We start from the raw sequence: 22,382 nt of genomic DNA, 5'->3' as shown, positions 1-22,382 counted from the left end.
CAGGACCGTATTTTGGTCAGACAGTCGAAAAATAGATCTCAGACCCTGGGTTCTCAATGTCGACGCCAGGTCCACTCTGTCCTCTAGCTTTGATCCATCCGTTTAGCATGAACTTCCAGATGGCAATGCCAGAGGTCCCATCAAATAAAAACTGGGCCGCTGGCAGCAGTGCCTCGCACTCGACCGATATCCAATTCCATATCCGAAACCTATTCCATTCCTTCCAGGTTACCTATCGTCGCACATTTGACATTTGACACCAAGTGCCGTTGGCCGCCCCACCAAAAAAAAAAAAATCTCAAAAATTACATATTTATCGATTGGGGCAATATGGGTATCAAATGAAAGTTATTGGAAGAAGGGTACGAATCTGGTATGAGAATTTAATAAAGGTGTCTACGGGACCTCCACAATCCCAAAACCCCCCAAAACGGGCATGTCAAAATCACAAAATGGGTATTAAATAAAAGGTCTTAGGGAGTAGATTATGAATCTGGTATACAATCTTTGAACAAACAGTCTGGGGATCGCCCACCCACTAAATACCCTTCAATACGACATATAGGTCGATCGGTGCAATATGAAACTTAAAGGGAAGGTCTACGCTAGTAGAGTACGAATTTAATCTCTGCACTAATTGAAGCAAAATTTTGGTAACTCAAAACCACAAAATTGGTGTAAAACTTTGGGGTCAAATAATCAGTGGGGATGCCCCAACACAAAACCAACCCAAACGGACATGTTTACCGATTGAGACAATATGGATATCAAATGAGGGGTATTTACGAGTAAAGTTCGAACTTTGTATAAAAATTTTCCCCCAAGTGTCGAGGAGTAACCTAAAGTGGAGCTCCTTCTGGCTTCTAGTGCGGGACAACCACACAAAGTAAAGCACAACTCTCAAATAAAATATTTGGTCCAAGGGTTTTTTGGGGGCCGCACCACCCCAAACAATCCCCAAAGCGGGCATATATGCCGATCGACACAAAATAGAACTGAAATAAACTTGCTTAGGGAGAAGACTACGGGATAAAATTAGACTTGAATGAAAAGTCTTTAACAGCAGAGTATATATTTGAGATTAATTTTAGGCACCAAGTGCTTTAACAGGACTCGAAGAAAAGGTCTGAGGGACTGACTTTCAAACGCACATGTTGCCAGACCGCAGTAGAGTAAGAATTTTATATCCAAACTTAGGAAAATATACTGGCGACAGTCCAACTCAAGAAAAAGCCATTGGCGAACGGGACAAACCAAAACTATCAACCGCAATTAAAGGTCTGGTTGTGCATAAACAAATATAAAGGGTGATTTTTTTGAGGTTAGGATTTTCATGCATTAGTATTTGACAGATCACGTGGGATTTCAGACATGGTGTCAAAGAGAAAGATGCTCAGTATGCTTTGACATTTCATCGTGAATAGACTTACTAACGAGCAACGCTTGCAAATCATTGAATTTTATTACCAAAATCAGTGTTCGGTTCGAAATGTGTTCATTCACCGTAACGTTGCGTCCAACAGCATCTTTGAAAAAATACGGTCCAATGATTCCACCAGCGTACAAACCACACCAAACAGTGCATTTTTCGGGATGCATGGGCAGTTCTTGAACGGCTTCTGGTTGCTCTTCACTCCAAATGCGGCAATTTTGCTTATTTACGTAGCCATTCAACCAGAAATGAGCCTCATCGCTGAACGGTGAATGAACACATTTCGAACCGAACACTGATTTTGGTAATAAAATTCAATGATTTGCAAGCGTTGCTCGTTAGTAAGTCTATTCATGATGAAATGTCAAAGCATACTGAGCATCTTTCTCTTTGACACCATGTCTGAAATCCCACGTGATCTGTCAAATACTAATGCATGAAAATCCTAACCTCAAAAAAATCACCCTTTACTAACCAAATCAATTAGTTTAAAAAAGCAATTTTAGGGTGTTGCAAAGCGCACCAGGCCAGCAAGTTCTGTATACAGATATCTACACGAAACTTGGCACAGTAAATGTGGAAATGATTTCCAATAAGTATGCAAAATTTTGAAACCTTAGTAGCTCCAGGCGCTGTCATGGGGCGTGAATGTTTGTCACCTCGAGTATTTCAAATTTGAAGTGCTGCCAAATAAATATTTATAGGTCGATCGTCATGGTTCGTCAGGGTGCGCTAGAGAAACATACTTATTCGAAAAAACTCGCGATCAATGAGTTGGGCGGGGAGGGGGTCGAGAGGTGGCGCATCCGGAGGGCGAATTCCTCAGGTTTGTTTCTATTTTCAGTCAGTTGCAATCATGCTCTGGTCTAAGGAGCACCGGGCTTTCGCCGTCGAGAGCTTCTTTGCTAACGGTTACCCATTTCTTGTTACGCAAAGTGCGTTCCGCGCTTGCTTTGAAAGTCCACCTCACATACTCGTTACTGGCCGTAATTCGATTATGTGATGGGTTAACTCATTTCGGGTGCGTGGAAGTGTCACTATGGAAATGGATTTCAACGAACCATCAGAACTCTGGAACATATCGAAGGAGTGAGACAGTCAGTTGTTCGTTCTCCCCGGGGTGCGGCTCGCAAACACGCATCTGCTATGGGAATTTCTGACGCCACTGTTCGACGAATTCTCCATCAAGAACTCAAATTTCATCCCTATACTAAATTATAGCAATTCGAAAACTTTTTGTTTTTTAGTTCGATTCCCGACAGTATGACAATCCTGCATTACAAGGACAAAAAATCATGCTCATTCTTTTAGTTTTTGCATGTACCTCCCCTTTCGGAGATTAATAAAGAATATATGAAATCATTGACCAAGCCGTAATAGGCAACCATATCTATGAAAAAGAAGTAAGAGCGTACTAAGTTCGGCCGGGCCGAATCTTATATACCCTCCACCATGGATCGCATTTGTCGAGTTCTATGAGCGGTATCTCTTTTTAGGCAAACACAGAGTATTGAATAAGAACTGTTATGCTATTGGAGGTATATCAAGTTATGGTCCGATTTTGATCATAAATGAATGCTGCATATTGTAGATGACATTGTGTAATATTTCAGTTCATTCGGATAAGAATTGCGCCTTGTGGGGGCTCAAGAAGCAAAATCGGGAGTTAGGTTTATACGGTTTACATTTACAATACCAACCGACCTACACTAATAAAAAGTATTGTGCAAAATTTCAAGCGGCTAGCTTTACTCCTTCGAAAGTTAGCGTGATTTCGACAGACAGACGGACGGACGGACGGACATGGCTAGATCGACTTAAAATGACATGACGATCAAGAATATATATACTTTATAGGGTCTCAGACGTATATTTCGAGGTGTTACAAACAGAATGACGAAATTAGTATACCCCCACCCTATGGTGGAGGGTATAAAAAATATGCACAGGACCTGGAAGTGCGTTAGAATCTGCAATGAACAAGCAAAACATTAGTTATTGTTAATGTTTCCTATCCTACTCATTGCATACTTTAAATAATGTCAAAGACAGCAATAACGACATAATAAAAGGGAAAACAGGTTTCAATGTCCATCCGCATTGTGGAACCAAACCAAACACGTTGATGCTAGAAAAACACTAGCTCAGTAAAAAATAACTCGAAGGTCACTAGATGAAGGAAATGACACTCATGAAAGCAAGTTGTACAGCTAGCAACAGTTGTTGGTTTGGTTTGGTACTTAAATTCCATAGAAAATCCTCTTTCAATTATATGCTTCAATATGAGAGACAAGCAAGCCAAGATCAGTCAGCCGGCAGACGGGAGTAAACTCAGTGAACACGATGGCGCTGATGATTGGGCCCTAACCAGTCATCCGGTTCGCTAATGGTGTGTTCTCTGTGTTCATTCCGCCTGTATGTCTGGCGATTTCTTTTCTGTAATCAATATCATTCTAGTGATATTCATTCTCATGGTCCATAGCCCATATCTCTCCCCTTTGGAAGATTAATAAAGAGAACAAAAACTTGGAACTTTTTTTGGTAGCTTTTTTTCAAATAATGCCTCATATACAACAATTTAAAGTAAAATTATTTAAAACCAACTTTTTATATCATCCACCATAGCAACGTTTGTAACTCATAGAAATATTGATCTGACACCTAACAAAGTACGCATATTCTTGATCGTGTCGAAATTGTAAGTCAGTCTGTCTGTCTATCGAAAGCAAGCACTTGAAATTTTGCACGAATACTTCTTATTAGTGCAGGTCGGTCGGGATTTTGAATGGGTCATATCGGTGCATGTTTTGATATAGCTGTCAACCAATCATCGATCTTCTTGAAGACACAATTATTATCCGATTTGGCTGAAACAATAGCAGCCTCGCCAGCGAAAAATGTGTCATAGGACCACTGCTATGAAGATACCTTAACCTAGTGTCTCATGCCTTTTTAGTAAGAAACGTCTTTAAAAGATCTTACCCTTCCATTATTATAATTAGAAAAACTACTACTATTACTGTAATTGTAACTAGAAATTTAAACATTAAAGTAGTTTAGGAAAATATGTATATCTACAAAACAAACTATTTAGATAGGAACTAAAAAAAATTAAGCGTTTGAATGGTTTCAAAAAATGTGTATGTGATCAAATAGAATTTCAAAATGAATGAGCCCTTGAGGGGTCAATATCTTTCTTTCAATGAGAAAAGAGAAAAAAACAAGTAAAAGCGTGCTAAGTTCGGCCGGGCCGAATCTTATATACCCTCCACCATGGATCGCATTTGTCGAGTTCTTTTCACGGCATCTCTTCTTAGGCAAAAAAGGATATAAGAAAAGATTTGCTCTGCTATTAGAGCGATATCAAGATATGGTCCGGTTTGGACCACAATTAAATTATATGTTGGAGACCTGTGTAAAATGTCAGTCAATTCGAATAAGAATTGCGCCCTTTGGGGGCTCAAGAAGTCTAGACCCAAGACCGGTTTATATAGCAGCTATATCAGGTTATCAACCGATTTCAACCATTCTTGGCACAGATGTTTGATATCACGGCAAAATACGTCGTGCGAAATTTCATTCAAATCGGATAAGAATTGCGCACTCTAGAGGCTCAAGAATTCAAGACCCAAGATCGGTTTATATGGCAGCTATATCAGGTTATGAACCGATTTGAACCATTTTTGGCACAGGTGTTGGATATCATGACAAAACACGTCGTGCGAAATTTCATTCAAATCGTATAAGAATTGCGCACTCTAGAGGCTCAAAAAGTCAAGACCCAAGATCGGTTTATATGACAGCTATATCAGGTTATCAACCGATTTGAACCATACTAGGCACAGTTGTTGGATATCATAACAAAACACGTCGGGCCGAAATTCATTCAAATCGGATAAGAATTGCGCCCTCCAGAGGCTCAAGAAGTCAAGACCCAAGATCGGTTTATATGGCAGCTATATCAAAACATGGATTGATATGGCCCATTTACAATACCAACCGACCTACGCTAATAAGAAGTATTTGTGCAAAATTTCAAGCGGCTAGCTTTACTCCTTCGGAAGTTAGCGTGCTTTCGACAGACAGACGGACGGACGGACAGACGGACAGACGGACGGACGGACAGACGGACGGACGGACAGACGGACGGACATGGCTAGATCGACATAAAATGTCACGACGATCAAGAATATATATACGTTATGGGGTCTCAGACGAATATTTCGATAGTTACAAACAGAATGACGAAATTAGTATACCCCCATCTTATGGTGGAGGGTATAAACACGAAACAATCTCGATCAAATTGCGAGCAAGAGGCAAACGATAATTGAAATAATATTCCATAAGCAGATCAAACTTCTTTTACGATTGGTAGAGAATGAGAGAGAGAGCATATAAACAATGGTGGAGCAGGTGATGGAGACTACAATTTCATTTAGTCTCATTTATGTTAAGAATGGAAAAAAAATTTTATGTGTGGCAATCAAGGCTGCCAGGTAAATTTGGAGGAATATCAGCAGTTTTGGAGAAAAAAATCGGCAATATCGGCACTCTAACATTAAAAAATCGGCAAAAATCAGAACCTATTTTAAACAATAGACGCAGTAGAAACGCAGGATAAAAAGCAAGAGCACCCTTTTTACAGCCGAACTTTACATGCCCACCACCACGAAAATTGTTGGAACCCGGGTAAGAAAAGTACGCCTAAAATGAGCACAAAAAAGCTCATCACGAGATCGTCTTTATGGCAACGTTGCCTAAATATGGTCCGATTTAACCCTATTTGGCGTGGAGTCTTAGCTAAGCTGGGTAGTTTTATCAAGACATAATCTAACATAAACAAACATTATCTGCTTCATATTTCAGCTCAATACATTAAATGATTGACAGACAGACATAAAAGGGCAAATATTCTTGAAATTTTACGACGATCATGAATATTCATACAGAGGTAGGGAGAAAAATAATGTTCTTCGTTATTGTTTTATTTAATAATTGATTTGGAAAAGAAAAAATCCTTTTCAAAATTTGGTAAAATCGTCATTTAATCGACACTCTGCTATTTTTGAAGCAAAAATCGGTAAAATGTCGTAAAATCCGCAATTATGGCAATCCTGGTGGCAATTGTGGCATTGGTTTCTCTTAATTCACTCATGAGCAAATTAAAATTGCAAGATCTTTAAAAAAGAGGTAATAAACTCTTGTGTGTTTGTTGGTTTCTCACGCACTTACCACGATATACATGCTCATGATGAAGGCCTTCGACATGATTTGTGTTGTGTTTAATGTAAGCTTTATGGGGAAAAGAGAGAAAATTGCATTGCAACAATTTAAATCATGATCGTTGGGAACTATTCTGTCACTTTTTATTCAATTAAAATACCATATTAGGTTTTTTCAATGAGATTTTTTCAATTCAAACAAATTGAGATCACTTCACTATTTAAAATGATACTTAGGTGCAATTGTAAATCTAGGAGCCTCTAAACTTCCAGTTTGAGGGGATGAAGGTAATGCCTGGTATATTCAATAGGGTTTCACAAACTTTATTTGCTGCTCAAATGCAAGTAAAATGGTCACATTAGATTGGTGTAACTTATGCACGTCGTAGCATTGGTTAGAAACTACTTGGCAAGTAAAATATTGGGCCGATTCCAGTTGCAAAAGCTTCAAAATGGGTTTCTAAAACTTGTTCCCGAAGTTGGTGATGTAGCCAGATTCGGGCCAGTGGTTTTTCGTGGCACATTATTTCAATTGTTTGAGGCTTGTGTCAGACAGTTAGGCGGTTTTATACATATTTGGATTGAGCCTAGGTTTGAATAAGGCAACTTCTGGTTTGTGACAAATAAATTGGTGATGGTAAATCTGGGTTAAGGCTTGTCCGATTATAACAGCCCCTCAGACCTGGTGTCCGAAACGGGGTCACTTCGATTAAAGAGGACATCAATTCTAAAGTTAAATGGATCCAGTTCTACACAGTGGGTAGATTGATCACAGAAATTGGACTCCATGTAGACGAAGAAAAATTTTCCGCACCCCTTCAAAAATGCTCAGGCATTCACAAAATCCGGTTGTGTGCTTCCAACATATAAAAGCAAGAAGTATGCCAACAGTCCTGATTGTAATGAAAAAAATATTCTTACTTCGTCCACATGGTTTCCAAATAGAATAAGCAAATTACCTCAAAATATTGGCACAAACCATGTAGAAACACAAAACTATCAACCAGGTTGGGATTTTCACGATTAAGGCACTCCAATTATTGGGTTGCCCAAAAAGTAATTGCGGACATTTTAAAATAAAGTAAATGCATTTTTAATAAAACTTAGAATGAACTTTAATCAAATATACTTTTTTACACATTTTTTCTAAAGCAAGCTAAAAGTAACAGCTGATAACTTACAGAAGAAAGAATGCAATTACAGAGTCACAAGCTGTGAAAAAATTTGTCAACGCCGACTATATGAAAAATACGCAATTACTTTTTGGGCAACCCAATATTATATCTAATCACTTTGAGTTTTCAACCAGAAGAAATTTAGCTGCAGACGATTAAGGCCAAGAATTTGTGCAAAAAAAAAAAATAGGTCAGAATAAAATGTCAAAACTGCGATAATTCGTGTTGCCACTAATGGATACCCTTTGACCTTAATATAATGGGGGCTATTATTGACATATATATTCCTAAAATTTTTTTCTCAAAATTTTAGATCACGATCATTTTTTTTAAGAAATGCCATAGGTAAAAAAAACAAGTAAAAGCGTGCTAAGTTCTATGGATCGCATTTGTCGAATTCTTTTCCCGGTATCTCTTCTTAGGCAAAAAAAAAAGAATATATTGGGTTGCCCAAAAAGTAATTGCGGATTTTTCATATAGTCGGCGTTGACAAATTTTTTCACAGCTTGTGACTCTGTAATTGCATTCTTTCTTCTGTCAGTTATCAGCTGTTACTTGTAGCTTGCTTTAGAAAAAAAGTGTAAAAAAGTATATTTGATTAAAGTTCATTCTAAGTTTTATTAAAAATGCATTCACTATCTTATTACTTTTTGGGCAACCCAATACGAAAAGATTTGCTCTGCTATTAGAGCGATATCAAGATACGGTCCGGTTTGGACCACAATTAAATTATATGTTGGAGACCTGTGTAAAAAGTCAGCCAATTCGAATAAGAATTGCACCCTTTGGGGGCTCAAGAAGTAAAATAGAGAGATCGATTTATATGGGAGCTGTATCGGGCTATAGACAGATTCAGACCATAATAAACACGTATGTTGATGGTCATGAGAGGATCCGTCAGGCAAATCGGATAATAATTGCGACCTCTGCAATAAGTCAAGATCCCAGATCGGTTTATATGACAGCTATATCAGGTTATGAACCGATTTGAACCTTATTTGACATAGTACTTGAAAGTAAGAATAAAATACGTCACGTCGTGCAAAATTTCATTCCAATCGGATAAAAATTGCGCACTCTAGAGGCTCAAGAAGTCAAGACCCAAGATCGGTTTATATGACAGCTATATCAGGTTATAGACCACTTTGAATCATACTTGGCACAGTTGTTGGATATCATAACAAAACACGTCGTGTAAAATTTCATCCCAATCGGATAAGAATTGCGCAGTCTAGAGGCTCAAGAAGTCAAGACCCAAGATCGGTTTATATGGCAGCTATATCAGGTTATTGACCAATTTGAACCATACTTGGCACAGTTATTGGATATCATAACAAAACACGTCGTGCAAAATTTCATTCCAATCGGATAAGAATTGCGCACTGTACAGGCTCAAGAAATCAAGACCCAAGATCGGTTTATACGGCAGCTATATCAGGTTATTGACCGATTTGAACCATACCTGGCACATTTGTTGGATATCATAACAAAACACGTCGTGCAAAATTTCATTCCATTCGGATAAGAATTGCGCCTTGTGGGGGCTCAAGAAGCAAAATCGGGAGATAGGTTTATACGGTTTACATTTACAATACCAACCGACCTACACTAATAAAAAGTATTGTGCAAAATTTCAAGCGGCTAGGTTTACTCCTTCGAAAGTTAGCGTGATTTCGACAGACAGACGGACGGATATCCATCCGTCCGTCCGTGGCTAGATCGACATAAAATGTCACGATGATCAAGAATATATATACTTTATGGGGTCTCAGACGAATATTTCGAGTAGTTACAAACAGAATGACGAAATTAGTATACCCTTCATCCTATGGTGGAGGGTAAAAAAAACAAGTAAGGTGAACTTTGGATACCCACCACATAGGGTATATATGTAAACCACCTTTCGTCATAATCTGGTGAAAAATGCATAATTTATGCAGCTTTATTGAAATATGGTCCGATTTGGAACAAATTCGACCATTGGGATATTGAGTGGTCTAATAAGTACAAGTCATTGTTCATTTTGTTGAACAAATTATTGGTCTTTTTGGTAGCCATATCCAAAAATAGACTGGTCTAAGCCATATACGACACGGATGTCGAAAAGCCTAATATAAGTCACTGTGTCAAGTTTTAGCTAAATTAGATTATATATGTGTATATATGGGGCCATTCTTGTTTGAACCGTTGAGTTGATAGCTGCGATAGTGGTATCCATTAGGCGGTTGATGATCTGCCTCTGTTTCCAGTGGAGCGGCAGATCTATAGCCCGGGAGTAGGCTTAGAATGGACTCCAAAGACCCAACAGCTGCGGTGGTGGTATCATGCCGTAGCATGTTGTCTGCTACTGAAACCTCCACTGGTGGAGCGGCTGCTCCAGGCTCCACTAGCCGACAGACATGATTGGGTGACTATGATTTTTTTTTTTAAATTCGTACATTTTGGTACCAATATTGGTATCATTTGGTACTTTCTGCGCAGATGGAGCTAAAGGTATAAAACTTGGCATGTAGGTAAAACTTAGAAATATATGATAGGCGACTAAATGATTATTTTATTTTCATTTGGTACTTTCCTTATAGTTGGATCTAGAGGTCCAAAATTTGGCTACAACTATGAAATAAATGATTGATGAGTAAATGATCTATTAAATTTTCGTACGTTTTACTTCCAAAATCGGTACCATTTTGTACTTTCTGTTCAGATGGAACTTGAAGTCTGAAACTTGGCACGTATGTACTACTAAGAAATATATGATTGTTGACTAAATGATCTATAAACAAATAAAAGCGTTCGGCCGGGCCGAATCTTATATACCCTCCACAATGGACCGCACTTGGCGAGTTCTTTTCCCGGTATCTCTTTTTAGCCAAAAATATGACAAAAGGAAAGAATTGCTATGATATTGGAGCTATAATATCATGTTGTTAAAGACCATAGTAGAAGTCGTTGTGTAAAATTTCAGCCAATTTGAATAAAAATTGCACCCTTTGAGGGCTCACGAAGTAAAATAGTGAGATCGGTTTATATGGGAGCCATATCAGGCTATAGACCGATTCAGACCATAACTGACACGTATGTCGAAGGTCATGAGTCGTTGTATACATTTCAGCCAAATCGGATAATAATTGCGACCTCTAGAGGCTCACGAAGTAAAGATCCCATATCGGTTTATACGGCATAACTAGATATTATGAACCAATTCAAACCATATTTTACACAGTTGTTGGAAGTCATAACAAAACACTTCTTGCAATATTTCAGCCAAATCGAATAAGAATTGCACTCTCTTGTGGCTCAAGAAGTCAAGATTCAAGATCGGTTTATATGGCAGCTGTATCAGTTTATTAACCGATTTAAACAACACTTAAAACAGTTGTTGCAAATCATAACAAAACTTTTAATGCAAAATTTCAGCCAAATCGGAAGAGATGACTCAAGAAATCAAGATCCAAGATCAGTTTATATCGCAGCTATATCAAAACATGGACCGATGTTGCCCATTTACCATCCCAACCGACCTAGCCTAATAAGAAGTTTTCGTGCAAAATTTCAAGCGGCTGGCTTTACTCCTTCGAAAGTTAGCGTGCTTTCGACAGACGGACGGACGGATGGACATGGCAAGATCGCCTTAAATTTACATGACGCTCAAGAATATATATACTTTATGGGATCTCAGAGGAATATTTCGAGAAATTACAAACAGAATGACGAAATAAGTATACCCCTTTCCTATGGTGGAGGGTATACAAATTCATACATTTTGGTACCAAAATGGGTACTTTGTTTACAGATGAAGCTGGAGGTCTAAAATTTGGCATGCAAGTTCAACTAGGGAAACAATTATGGTTGACTAAATAATATATTTCCAGCTCATTTTCTGTTACGTTGTGGTCGTGTTATCAAAGCGCTCCGTTCGTATACAAAATACAATATAAACATAACATACCATCACCATTAAAAGTAGTGCAAAAAATTCCTTACACTCCTGGGTAGTGCATCGATTATTATCTCTTCTCGGGAATTGTCGGGTGTGCACAGAAACGGCAAAACATTTTGCAAAAGAAAAACACACTTGGATGCAAAAGAAATTCACCACTAGTGAAAAAACTCAAAATTACGATTAAAAAACAAACTATATCTGTCCCTTGTGATAAGAAATAAAACAACAGCAGCTGATCTTGTTTCTCAGTCTGACAGTCAAATGGTGTTGCCAGACTTAGTTCAAACAACTGTGGTGGTGTTCATGACTTTAAAGAAAATATACATATAGTCACCCTGTTATTAACGGTCACTGTATTTAAAATTTAAAATGAGCTTTAATAACCCGCCTCCTGGCGGAGGAACGCCTTTACGAGGTAATAGAATACAGATTATTCAGAATGAAAACACTATGTTAAAGCAGCAAATTCATGAAATGCAGCATTCTATTGATAACATTCTTGCTGAACTACAACATTTGAAGCACGAAAACATTGCCCTTAAAGAACAATTGCATTCCAATAACGATTTTCAACATGAAAGATATAGTGATAGCGCTTCCATGGTTGATGAAAACATCGTAAACTATGATCAAAACTCCGAAGAGGAACAAAACGTGAATGTAAATGCTCATCAATATGTAACAGATGAAGAGGAACTAGAAAGGGAAACTAATTGGATCGTCCAGAGGTCAAAAAAGAACAGATTAACTGCTAACAAAGTCAACCAAGACCAAGGTAATAAACAATACAACCCACCTAAAACTAATAGTGAAAACAACAATATAAATAAACAAAACGCAGTGAAACAAGGATGGGTTGATAAACCTCCTCCAATTAATGTTGTAGGAGTAACTAGCTATGAAGGAATAAAAAACATTCTAAAATCTGCAAATGTCCAAAATGTTACTATTACTTCTTTGAACAATAATGTGTGGAAAATTAACACTTCTGACTCAACAGGGTACAGAAACTTATCAGCAACATTAAATTCAATGAAATTCGAATGGTACACATATGAAAATAAAACAGAGAGGCCAAACAAAGTAATTATAAGAGGCCTCCACCATACATGCACTAAAGAAGACATCATAGAAGATCTTCAAAACAAAGGCTTCAATCCCCTTGATGCAGTTAACATTTTAAAGAAAGAGAGAAAAGAAGAAAGCAACTCTTATACATACAGAAAACTGCCTATATTTCGAGTCACTTTCCACAGAGATGATAACATGGAAAATATCTTTAAAATTACTAGCATTCTCAACTTAAGAGTTAAAGTAGAAGCGGTACGTGCACAAACGAGATTAATTCCGCAGTGCAAAAGGTGCCAGGGATTCAATCATACTAAACGATATTGCCAAAAGGAGGCGAGATGTGTTAAATGTGCTGGTAAACACGACACAGAAAACTGTGAAAAGCCTAAAACAATAGTTCCAAAATGTATTAACTGTAAAGGTAACCACCCAGCCAGCTATAGAGGTTGCGAAGTGGCAAAGGAACTGCAAAAAATGAGAAATAAAAATAGACTCATGAAAGAGGGAACAAGAAAAATTCAGGATAACGAAGAACCACTGGGAACACGTACAAGAGACCACCAATTGCTACAACCTCAATATCAAAACCAAACCTTCCAAAGACTCCAACAAGCACGTGTCCAACAACCATTTCAAGGAATGAACCGGCAAAACATGCAACCAAAAACTTTTGCAGAGGCTTTGAGCCCAAACAACGCACAAAATGCAACAGATAATTCATTGATCTTAAACGAAATCCTAAAAAATATGCAAAAAATTAATCGCCGTTTGGATGATCAAGCGGTATTAAATGAAAAATTAATAGATAAAATAAACGCTATCATAATAAACGCGCAAAATATAGTCCCACAATAATGGCTACTCTGCGAATAACAACATGGAACTGTAATGGCTTAGTGAGCCGCATTAATGAAATAGAATATTTTCTCAACGACCACAAAATTGATATATTATTAATCTCAGAAAGCCATCTGACTAGACATACACATGTCAGTGTCAAAGGGTACATGATTTATAATGCAGTTCATCCTTCCCAAAGACCGAGAGGAGGAGCCTCAATAATAATCAAAAATAATATTGAACACCAAGAAGAAGAGAAAATAGAGAATGAAATGTTTCAAATTGCATGTGTATCAGTGAGCTTAAAAAATAATAAGACCTTTAAAATATGTGCTATCTATTCACCTCCAAGGCATAACATTAAAAGCGAACACTACATTGAAGTTTTAAAAGGTTTTCAAAATCACTTTATATTAGGAGGAGATTTCAATGCTAAAAACAAACTCTGGGGTTCTAGATTAACTACACCCAAAGGACACCAACTTCACAAAGCATGCAGAGCTCTAAAATGTGAGATATATTCAGGAAACGAGCCTACGTATTGGCCATCGAATGAGCAACGTATTCCAGATTTAATTGATTTTTTTGTTACTAAAAATATACCTAAAAACTTTATTTACATTGAGAACACAGCTGCATTATCATCATCGGATCATTCTGCAGTGATAATGACCGTCAGTGATAATTTTATCGAAAAAGAAACTCCAAGTTTTCTCTCGAATAATCGTACTAACTGGCAATTTTTCAAATATATATTGTCTGAGAAAATTGAACTAAAGATTCCCCTTAGAACCAAAGATCAAATTGATGAAGAGTTGACAAGCTTCATCAACGCAATACAAACGTCTGCATGGGAAAGTACTCCTACTACAAGTCATACCAACACTACTGGCACATATCCGAAGGAAATTAGAGACCTTTTATCGAAGAAAAGAAAAGCTAGGAAGAAATGGCAAAGAGAAAGAACAATCGAAAATAAAAGAACATTGAACAGGCTTGTTAATGAACTCAAACGCATCACACAGGAGTCAAAAAATAAGGCTATGTCTAGATACTTAGGAAACCTAACAGCAACCAAAGAAACCAACTACAATCTATGGAAGGCCACGCGGCAATTAAATCAAGCTTCCCCAACCATTCCACCACTTAAAAATGTAGATGGATCATGGGTAAAAAAAGCCGAAGAAAAAGTAGATTTGTTTGCAAATTATTTTAGCAACATATTTAAACCACTTGAATGTAGGTCTGACAATGAAGAAACTTATAAATTAGAAAAATGTGACAACCAAGTCATTAAACCAGCTACAATTAAAGAGCTAGAAAATCTCATCGCCAAAGATCTGAGCGCTAAGAAATCTCCAGGTTATGACTTAATAACAACCAAAATACTTAAAAAGCTTCCACATATAGCTGTTAAAAAGCTTTTATTTATAATAAATGCATGTTTTCGTCTGCGACATGTTCCATTAGAATGGAAAGTTGCAGAAGTTATCGTAATCAAGAAATCTGGAAAACCTGATCATGAAATAACATCATACCGTCCGATATCGCTACTACCGGTTATGTCAAAGATATTTGAAAAGTTGCTATTAAAAAGATTGCGTCCCTTATTAACAAGTAGGCTTCTCATACCTGACCATCAGTTTGGATTCCGAAATAATCATTCAACTATACAACAAGTTCACCGAATAGTTGATATAGCCGAAAGAGCCATTGAAAATAAACTCGTCTGCTCTGCCGTGTTTTTAGACGTGGGACAAGCATTTGACAAAGTTTGGCACCAAGGGCTCTTAACTAAACTTCATAACGATCTCCCAACGGAATTTTATGAAATCTTGGAATCATACTTAACCAACAGACACTTTCGAGTAAAAATAGAAAATAATTATTCAAAACTGAAACCAATAAAGGCTGGAGTACCTCAGGGGAGTGTCCTAGGCCCTGTTTTATACCTTCTTTACACCAGAGATATACCAAACCCGCCTGATGCAACAATTGCAACATTTGCCGATGACACTGCAATTCTTACGACTGCCAATAGTGAAATTGAAGCTACAAATAAACTTCAAGCAGCTCTGTCGGACATTTTACTTTGGATAAACAAATGGAGGATGAATCTAAATGAAAACAAGTCAATCCACATACTTTTCACAAACAAAGAACTTCGTTATTTACCGTTATATCTAAATGGTAAAGTAATACCATTCGCAAACACAGCAAAATATTTGGGAATGACCCTAGACACTAAAATTAAATGGAAAGAGCACGTGAAGAAAAAAAATAAGGAAATAAAAATAAAATTCTCAGAGCTGTACTGGATGCTAGTGGACAATAGAATATCGATTCAAAACAAACTTCTTTTGTATAATCAAATGATTAAACCAATATGGACCTACGGAATACAACTTTGGGGTTGCGCTGCCAAGAATGAAGTAGAAAAGATTCAAAAAACCCAAAATTTAATCCTTCGTACCATTGCTAATGCACCTTGGTACATACGAAACACCGATCTGCACAGAGACTTGGGAGTGAGGTCAATATCAGAGGAAATATCCATTCACGCCCTGAAACATGCGAACAAGTTACATAGTCACGTTAACTCTGACTTAAATAATATTGTTCGAAACTATCCAGCCACCAGAAGACTTCAAAGAACTATACCAATGGATCTAGTCCCTTAAGAGGCCCTAAATCCCAAGAACTAGGATGTAGTTACTGAACTATTTCCACAAAATGAATTCGAACTAGGCTAAATTCTCTAGTTTGTATTATTTATCTATACGCTATCTTAAAATTACTAGATGAGTGTAACTCAGTTGCAATGAAAATAAATAAAAAAAAAAAAAAAAAAAAAATATATTTCCAGATGGAGGTTTGAAATTTGGCATGTAGATACGAGAAGGAAATATATGATAGGTGACTAAATGATCCATTAAAATTTACTAACCCATGCTTTATATAAGACATTGTCTTTTGTATGGGTTTTATCATAATAAAATACAAATACAATACAATACCGCCAGTAGGACATTTTTACCAATTGGAATAATATGGATATCAAATGATAGCTATTTAAAAGTAGAGTAAGAAGCTAATATAACAATTTATTCCTTGGTGTCTGAGGCGCCTCCCCGCACCCTCACATATTGTACTCAAATGAAAGGAAGTGTCAGAAGGCAATTCCCCTCCCCCTATCCTACCAAAAAAAGGAATAAACAAGTAAAAGCGTGCAAAGTTCGGCCGGGCCGAATCTTATATACCCTCCACCATGGATCGCATTTGTCGAGTTCTTTTCCCGGCATCTCTTCTTAGACAAAAAGGATATAAGAAAAGATTTGCTCTGCTATTAGAGCGATATCAAGATATGGTACGGTTTGGACCACAATTAAATTATATGTTGGAGACCTGTGTAAAATGTAAGCTAATTCGAATAAGAATTGCGCCCTTTGGGGGCTCAAGAAGTAAAATAGAGAGATCGATTCATATGGGAGCTGTATCAGGCTATAGACCGATTCAGACCATAATAAACACGTATGTTGATGGTCATGAGAGGATCCGTCATACAAAATTTCAGGCAAATCGGATAATAATTGCGACCTGTGGTGGCTCAAGAAGTCAAGATCCAAGATCGGTTTATATGGCAGCTATATTAGTTTATGAACCGATTTCAACCATACTTGGCACACTTGTTGGATATCATAACAAAACACGTCATGCAAAATTTTATTCCAATTGGATAATAATTGCAACCTCTAGAAGCTCAAGAAGTCAAGTCCCCAGATCTGTTTATATGACAGCTATATCAGTTTATGAACCGATTTCAACCATACTTGGCACAGTTGTTAGATATCATAACAAAATACTACGTGCGAAAATTCATTCAAATCGGATAAGAATTGCGCCCTCTAGAGGCTCAAGAAGTCAAGACCCAAGATCGGTTTATATGGCAGCTATATCAAATCATGAACCGATATGGCCCATTTACAATACCAACCGAACTACACTAATAAGATAAATTTGTGCAAAATTTCAAGCGGCTAGCTTTACTCCTTCGGAAGTTAGCGTGCTTTCGACAGACAGACGGACGGACGAAAGGACATGGCTTGATCGACATAAAATGTCGCGACTATCAAGAATATATATATGCTTTATGGGGTCTCAGACGAATGTTTCGAGTAGTTACAAACAGAATGACGAAATTAGTATACCCCCCATCCTATGGTAGAGGGTATAAAAAATTGTGTAAATGACTGACTGATCATCGCCTTGCCCAAACGGCTGAACCATGAAACTTTGCACAAATGTTGGTTTTGGGTCTTAGGCACGGAGTGGTGCATATTGAACAGCGCAAATGGAAAGTCATAAAATTATGTTCTTTTTTTGGAAAATTGTTCGAAAGTGGTAGAAATAGTACGTTTAGTACAGCAAACGGTACTTTTTGGTACATTCTTTGCAAATTGAATAGAGCTCTGAATTTTGGAACTTATGTAGCCTATGGCAACATAAATTGGTTGAATATAAGAATTTTTGGAAATTTGTACGTAAAATTTTTGAAATTTGACTCAAAAGACAGCTGGTGCAAAAGAATGAGAGTGAAAAGAAAGAACTAAACAAGTAAAAGCGTTCTAAGTTCGGCCGGGCCGAATCTTATATATCCTCCACCATGTATCGCATTTGTCGAGTTCTTTTCACGGCATCTCTTCTTAGGGAAAACAGGATGTAAGAAAATATTTGCTCTGCTATTAGAGCGATATCAGGATATGGTCCGGTTTGGACCACAATTAAATTATAAGTTGGAGACCTGTGTAATATGTCAGCCAATTCGAATAAGAATTGCGCCCTTTGGGGGCTCAAGAAGCAAAATAGAGAGATCGATTTATAAGGGTGCTGTATCGGACTATAGACCGATTCAGACCATAATAAACACGTATGTTGATGGTCATGAGAGAATCCGTCGTACAAAATTTCAGGCAAATCGGATAATAATTGCGACCTCTACAGGCTCAAGAAGTCAAGATCCCGGCTACATCAGGTTATGAACCGATTTGAATCATACGTGGCACAGTTGTTGGATATCATAATAAAATACTGCGTGCAAAAATTCATTCAAATCGGATAAGAATTGCGCCCTCTAGAGGCTCAAGAAGTCAAGACCAAGATCGGTTTATATTACAGCTATATCAGGTTATTGACCGATTTGAATCATACTTGGCACAGTTGTTGGATATCATAACAAAACACGTCGTGCAAAATTTCATTCCAATCGGATAAGAATTGCGCACTCTACAGGCTCAAGAAATCAAGACCCAAGATCGGTTTATATGGCAGCTATATCAGGTTATGAACCGATTTGAACTAAGTTCGGTTTATATGTCAGCTATATCAGGTTATGAACCGATTTGAACCATACTTGGAACAGTTGTTGGATATCATAAAAAAACATGTCGTGCCAAAATTCATTCAAATCGGATAAGAATTGCGCCCTCTAGAGGCTCAAGAAGTCAAGACCCAAGATCGGTTTATATGACAGCTATATCAGGTTATGGACCGATGTGGCCAATTAACAATACCAACCGACCTACACTAATATAAAGTATTTGTGGAAAATTTCAAGCGGCTAGCTGTACTCCTTCGGTAGTTAGCGTGCTTTCGACAGACAGACGGACGGACATGGCGAGATCGACATAAAATGTCACGACGATGAAGAATATATATACTATATGGGGTCTCAGACGCATATTTCGAGTAGTTACAAACATAATAACGAAATTAGTATACCCCCCATCCTATGGTGGAGGGTATAAAATATTTCTTGTACCAGGAGAAGAAAGCGTACGTTTAGTACCGCAATTGGTACCATTTGGTATTTTCTTTACATATGGAGCTGGAGGTCTGGAATATATCATGCAGGTAACTAAGAAATATATGATGGGTTACCAAATGATCTATTCAAAATTCATAATTTTTGGTACCATTTGGTATTAGCTAGAGGTCTGAAATTTGGCATGCAGGTACGACTAGGTAAAATATGATGGGTGACTAGGATTTTTTTACAATTCGTACATGTTGGTAACAAATTGGTACTTTCTGTGTAGATGGAGCTAGAGGTCTGCGATTTGGCATGTAGGTAAAACTTAGAAATATACGATGGGCTACTAAATGATATTTTCACAATTCGAACATTTTAGTACCGAAATTTGGTACTTTCTTTATAGGTGGATATAGAGGTCCGAAATATGGCATGTGGTTACAGAAGGGAATATATATAATGGATGACTAAATGATCTATTCAAAATTAGTACATTTTGTTACCGAAATTGGTATCATTTTGTACTTTCTGTTCAGATGGAGTTTGAGATCTGAAATTTGGCATCTAAGTACAACGAAGAAATATATGTTGGGTGACTATATATTCTATTCTAAAATTCGTCCATTTTCGTACCATTTGGTACTTTCTGTGTATCTGGAGCTAGAGATCTGAAATTTGGCATGTAGGTACTACTAAGAAATATATGATAGCTAGCTAAATAATATATTCGCATATTTTGGTACCAAAATTGAAAACATTTGTTACTTTCTGCATAGATGGAGTTAGGGGTCTGAAATTTCGCATGCGGGTACAACTACGAAATATATGATAGGTGACTAAATGGTCTATTTAAAATTCATACATTTTACTAACACAATTGGTATTAATTGGTACTTAGAAATTCCTCCTCATGGTCTCGTTCCTGGCCGTAATTGGATTCTGTAGTGGGTTAACTCATTTCGGAAGTGTGGAAGTTTCGCTATACCCAGAAATGGACTTCAACGGACCATCAGAACTCCCGGAAATATCGAAAGAGTGAGAAAGTTATTTATGCGTTCTTCCCGGCGTTAGGCTCGCAAACATGCAGTTGTTATGAGCATTTCTGACACAACTGTGTGACGAGTTCTCCATCAAGACCTTCAATTTGATCCCTATAAATTGGCCGTTACGCATGAAGACGCGGCAGTTTCTCCAGTGACCCTGAAAATCCTTGATTTATGTCGATCGACCACGGACCATAGCACACCTCAAGAACCACTTTCGCCACGCCATTGCCAACATACCGATTGATATGCTACAAATAGCGGGAACGAATTTCAAGAACCGACTTAATCTGTGTATGCCCAATGGGGGTCGCCATTTACCCGATGTCATTTTCAATACTGCATGGAAACAAATGCGATATTGTATTCTTAAATAAAAAATTAATTAAAACAATCACTGTTTTGACTATCAACGTTAAAAATTGTTTCACTTTTGCGCGTTGAATTTTTGACATTTGGTTACCGAGTTGCATTTTTCAACACGATGTTCCTTAACGCGCTCATTCTGTTTAGGCCTTTAATTCTTTATTAATCCGTCCGTTAGTCTATGTTACAGATAATTTCAAGACTTTGTACAGTCAATGTTAAGACGGCTTTTTGTGTTTCAAAAACAAATTCGAATCGAACTGTTAAATAAATTTCAACATTCAAACTTACTGTGGTTTTTACTAACTCTTCTAAATATACGAAGAGTAAAAAGTGTTTGTTATTGTATATTATGTAAACATGATTATAACGTCTTATTGTTTTGTTTGTATTTGTGTACATCTTTTGTAATTTTAGGTTGCTTGGATTAAATCCGACTCTAAAGCAATACTTGGAATTCACACCCATATGGTATCCTTAAACCCAAGATTATCAGTGACACACAATGGCCACAACACCTGGAAACTCCATGTCTCCCATGTACAGCTAAATGATTCGGGCAGTTACATGTGCCAAGTGAATACGGACCCCATGAGGAGCCAGGTAAGTGCTTATCAGTCTATCCCCACAAAACCCTAATTTCACACAACCATATACAGTTGCACACACACTGCCGCAGAACAGCCATCACCTGACCATTTAGTCTGTTGTGTCTCGGTTATGGTCATTCCTTTTAAGCCTGTTTATAAATTTTCCACAACGTTGCCTCGACGTACCCATGACTGTGAGTAACTAACACATTCAAATGGCAATGTCCTTCCGCATTCTATCATACACAGACGATACACCACCATCGCACATCAGCAATATGCTGCCATGTGCCAATCGCAGGAAGTTCGACAATTTATTTGTATTTACTTACCTACCGAATATTGCACAAGCGAAATGCTCGTCGTCTAGAAATTCTTTGTAATTTCGATTTTGCGGTGGGTCAATATTATAAGGTACAATAAGGCACAATATTTCTCTCGTTGTTTTGTAAAAGAGGTATAAGTATACGATGAGCCGAATATAATGTACCTGTAATATATGTATTAAGGAAACTAATCTTTACAGACTTAAAGCCATGTCCCGTCAATAAAATTAAGACACAGATTATATCTCCTCACAAAGAGTCCTATAGATGCACGCAAAAAAAAAAAAAAAATAATTCGTTTGCAAAAAGAATATTTTGCCAAGTAACTTCTTTTCTGAAATATGTAAAACTTTGTTTAAGATTAAATTACATGTTGTTTGCAATAAATTCTTCCAAGAATTTGTGACAAATATAAAGTTTATTTTTTACGAATACCTTACATTCTTGACATATAGAACAAGTTATTCGAAATTTCAACTAGTTTTTCTTTATTTTTAAATAAATGTAACATCAAAATTTTAAAATTGATGGTTCATAATGAAAAGGTTGCCAAGTTTAAGTT

The 22,382-nt window shown here is 37.3% G+C and overlaps 1 protein-coding gene across 1 annotated transcript in view; it reads left to right on the top strand.

Annotated features, from left to right (window-relative positions):
- LOC106092176 (lachesin) overlaps positions 1-22,382 on the top strand; it is a 318,974-nt gene that overhangs the window by 39,650 nt on the left and 256,942 nt on the right. The window contains exon 3 of the mRNA XM_059365183.1: positions 21,322-21,507. Coding sequence (XP_059221166.1) covers positions 21,322-21,507 — 186 coding nt within the window. The remainder of the gene's footprint in view (positions 1-21,321; positions 21,508-22,382) is intronic.

Source organism: Stomoxys calcitrans, chromosome 3 (genome assembly GCF_963082655.1).
Source record: "Stomoxys calcitrans chromosome 3, idStoCalc2.1, whole genome shotgun sequence".
In the NCBI taxonomy this organism is placed as follows: domain Eukaryota; kingdom Metazoa; phylum Arthropoda; class Insecta; order Diptera; family Muscidae; genus Stomoxys; species Stomoxys calcitrans.
Note: the sequence above shows the minus strand (reverse complement) of the source record. Positions and strands in the feature narration are given on the sequence as shown.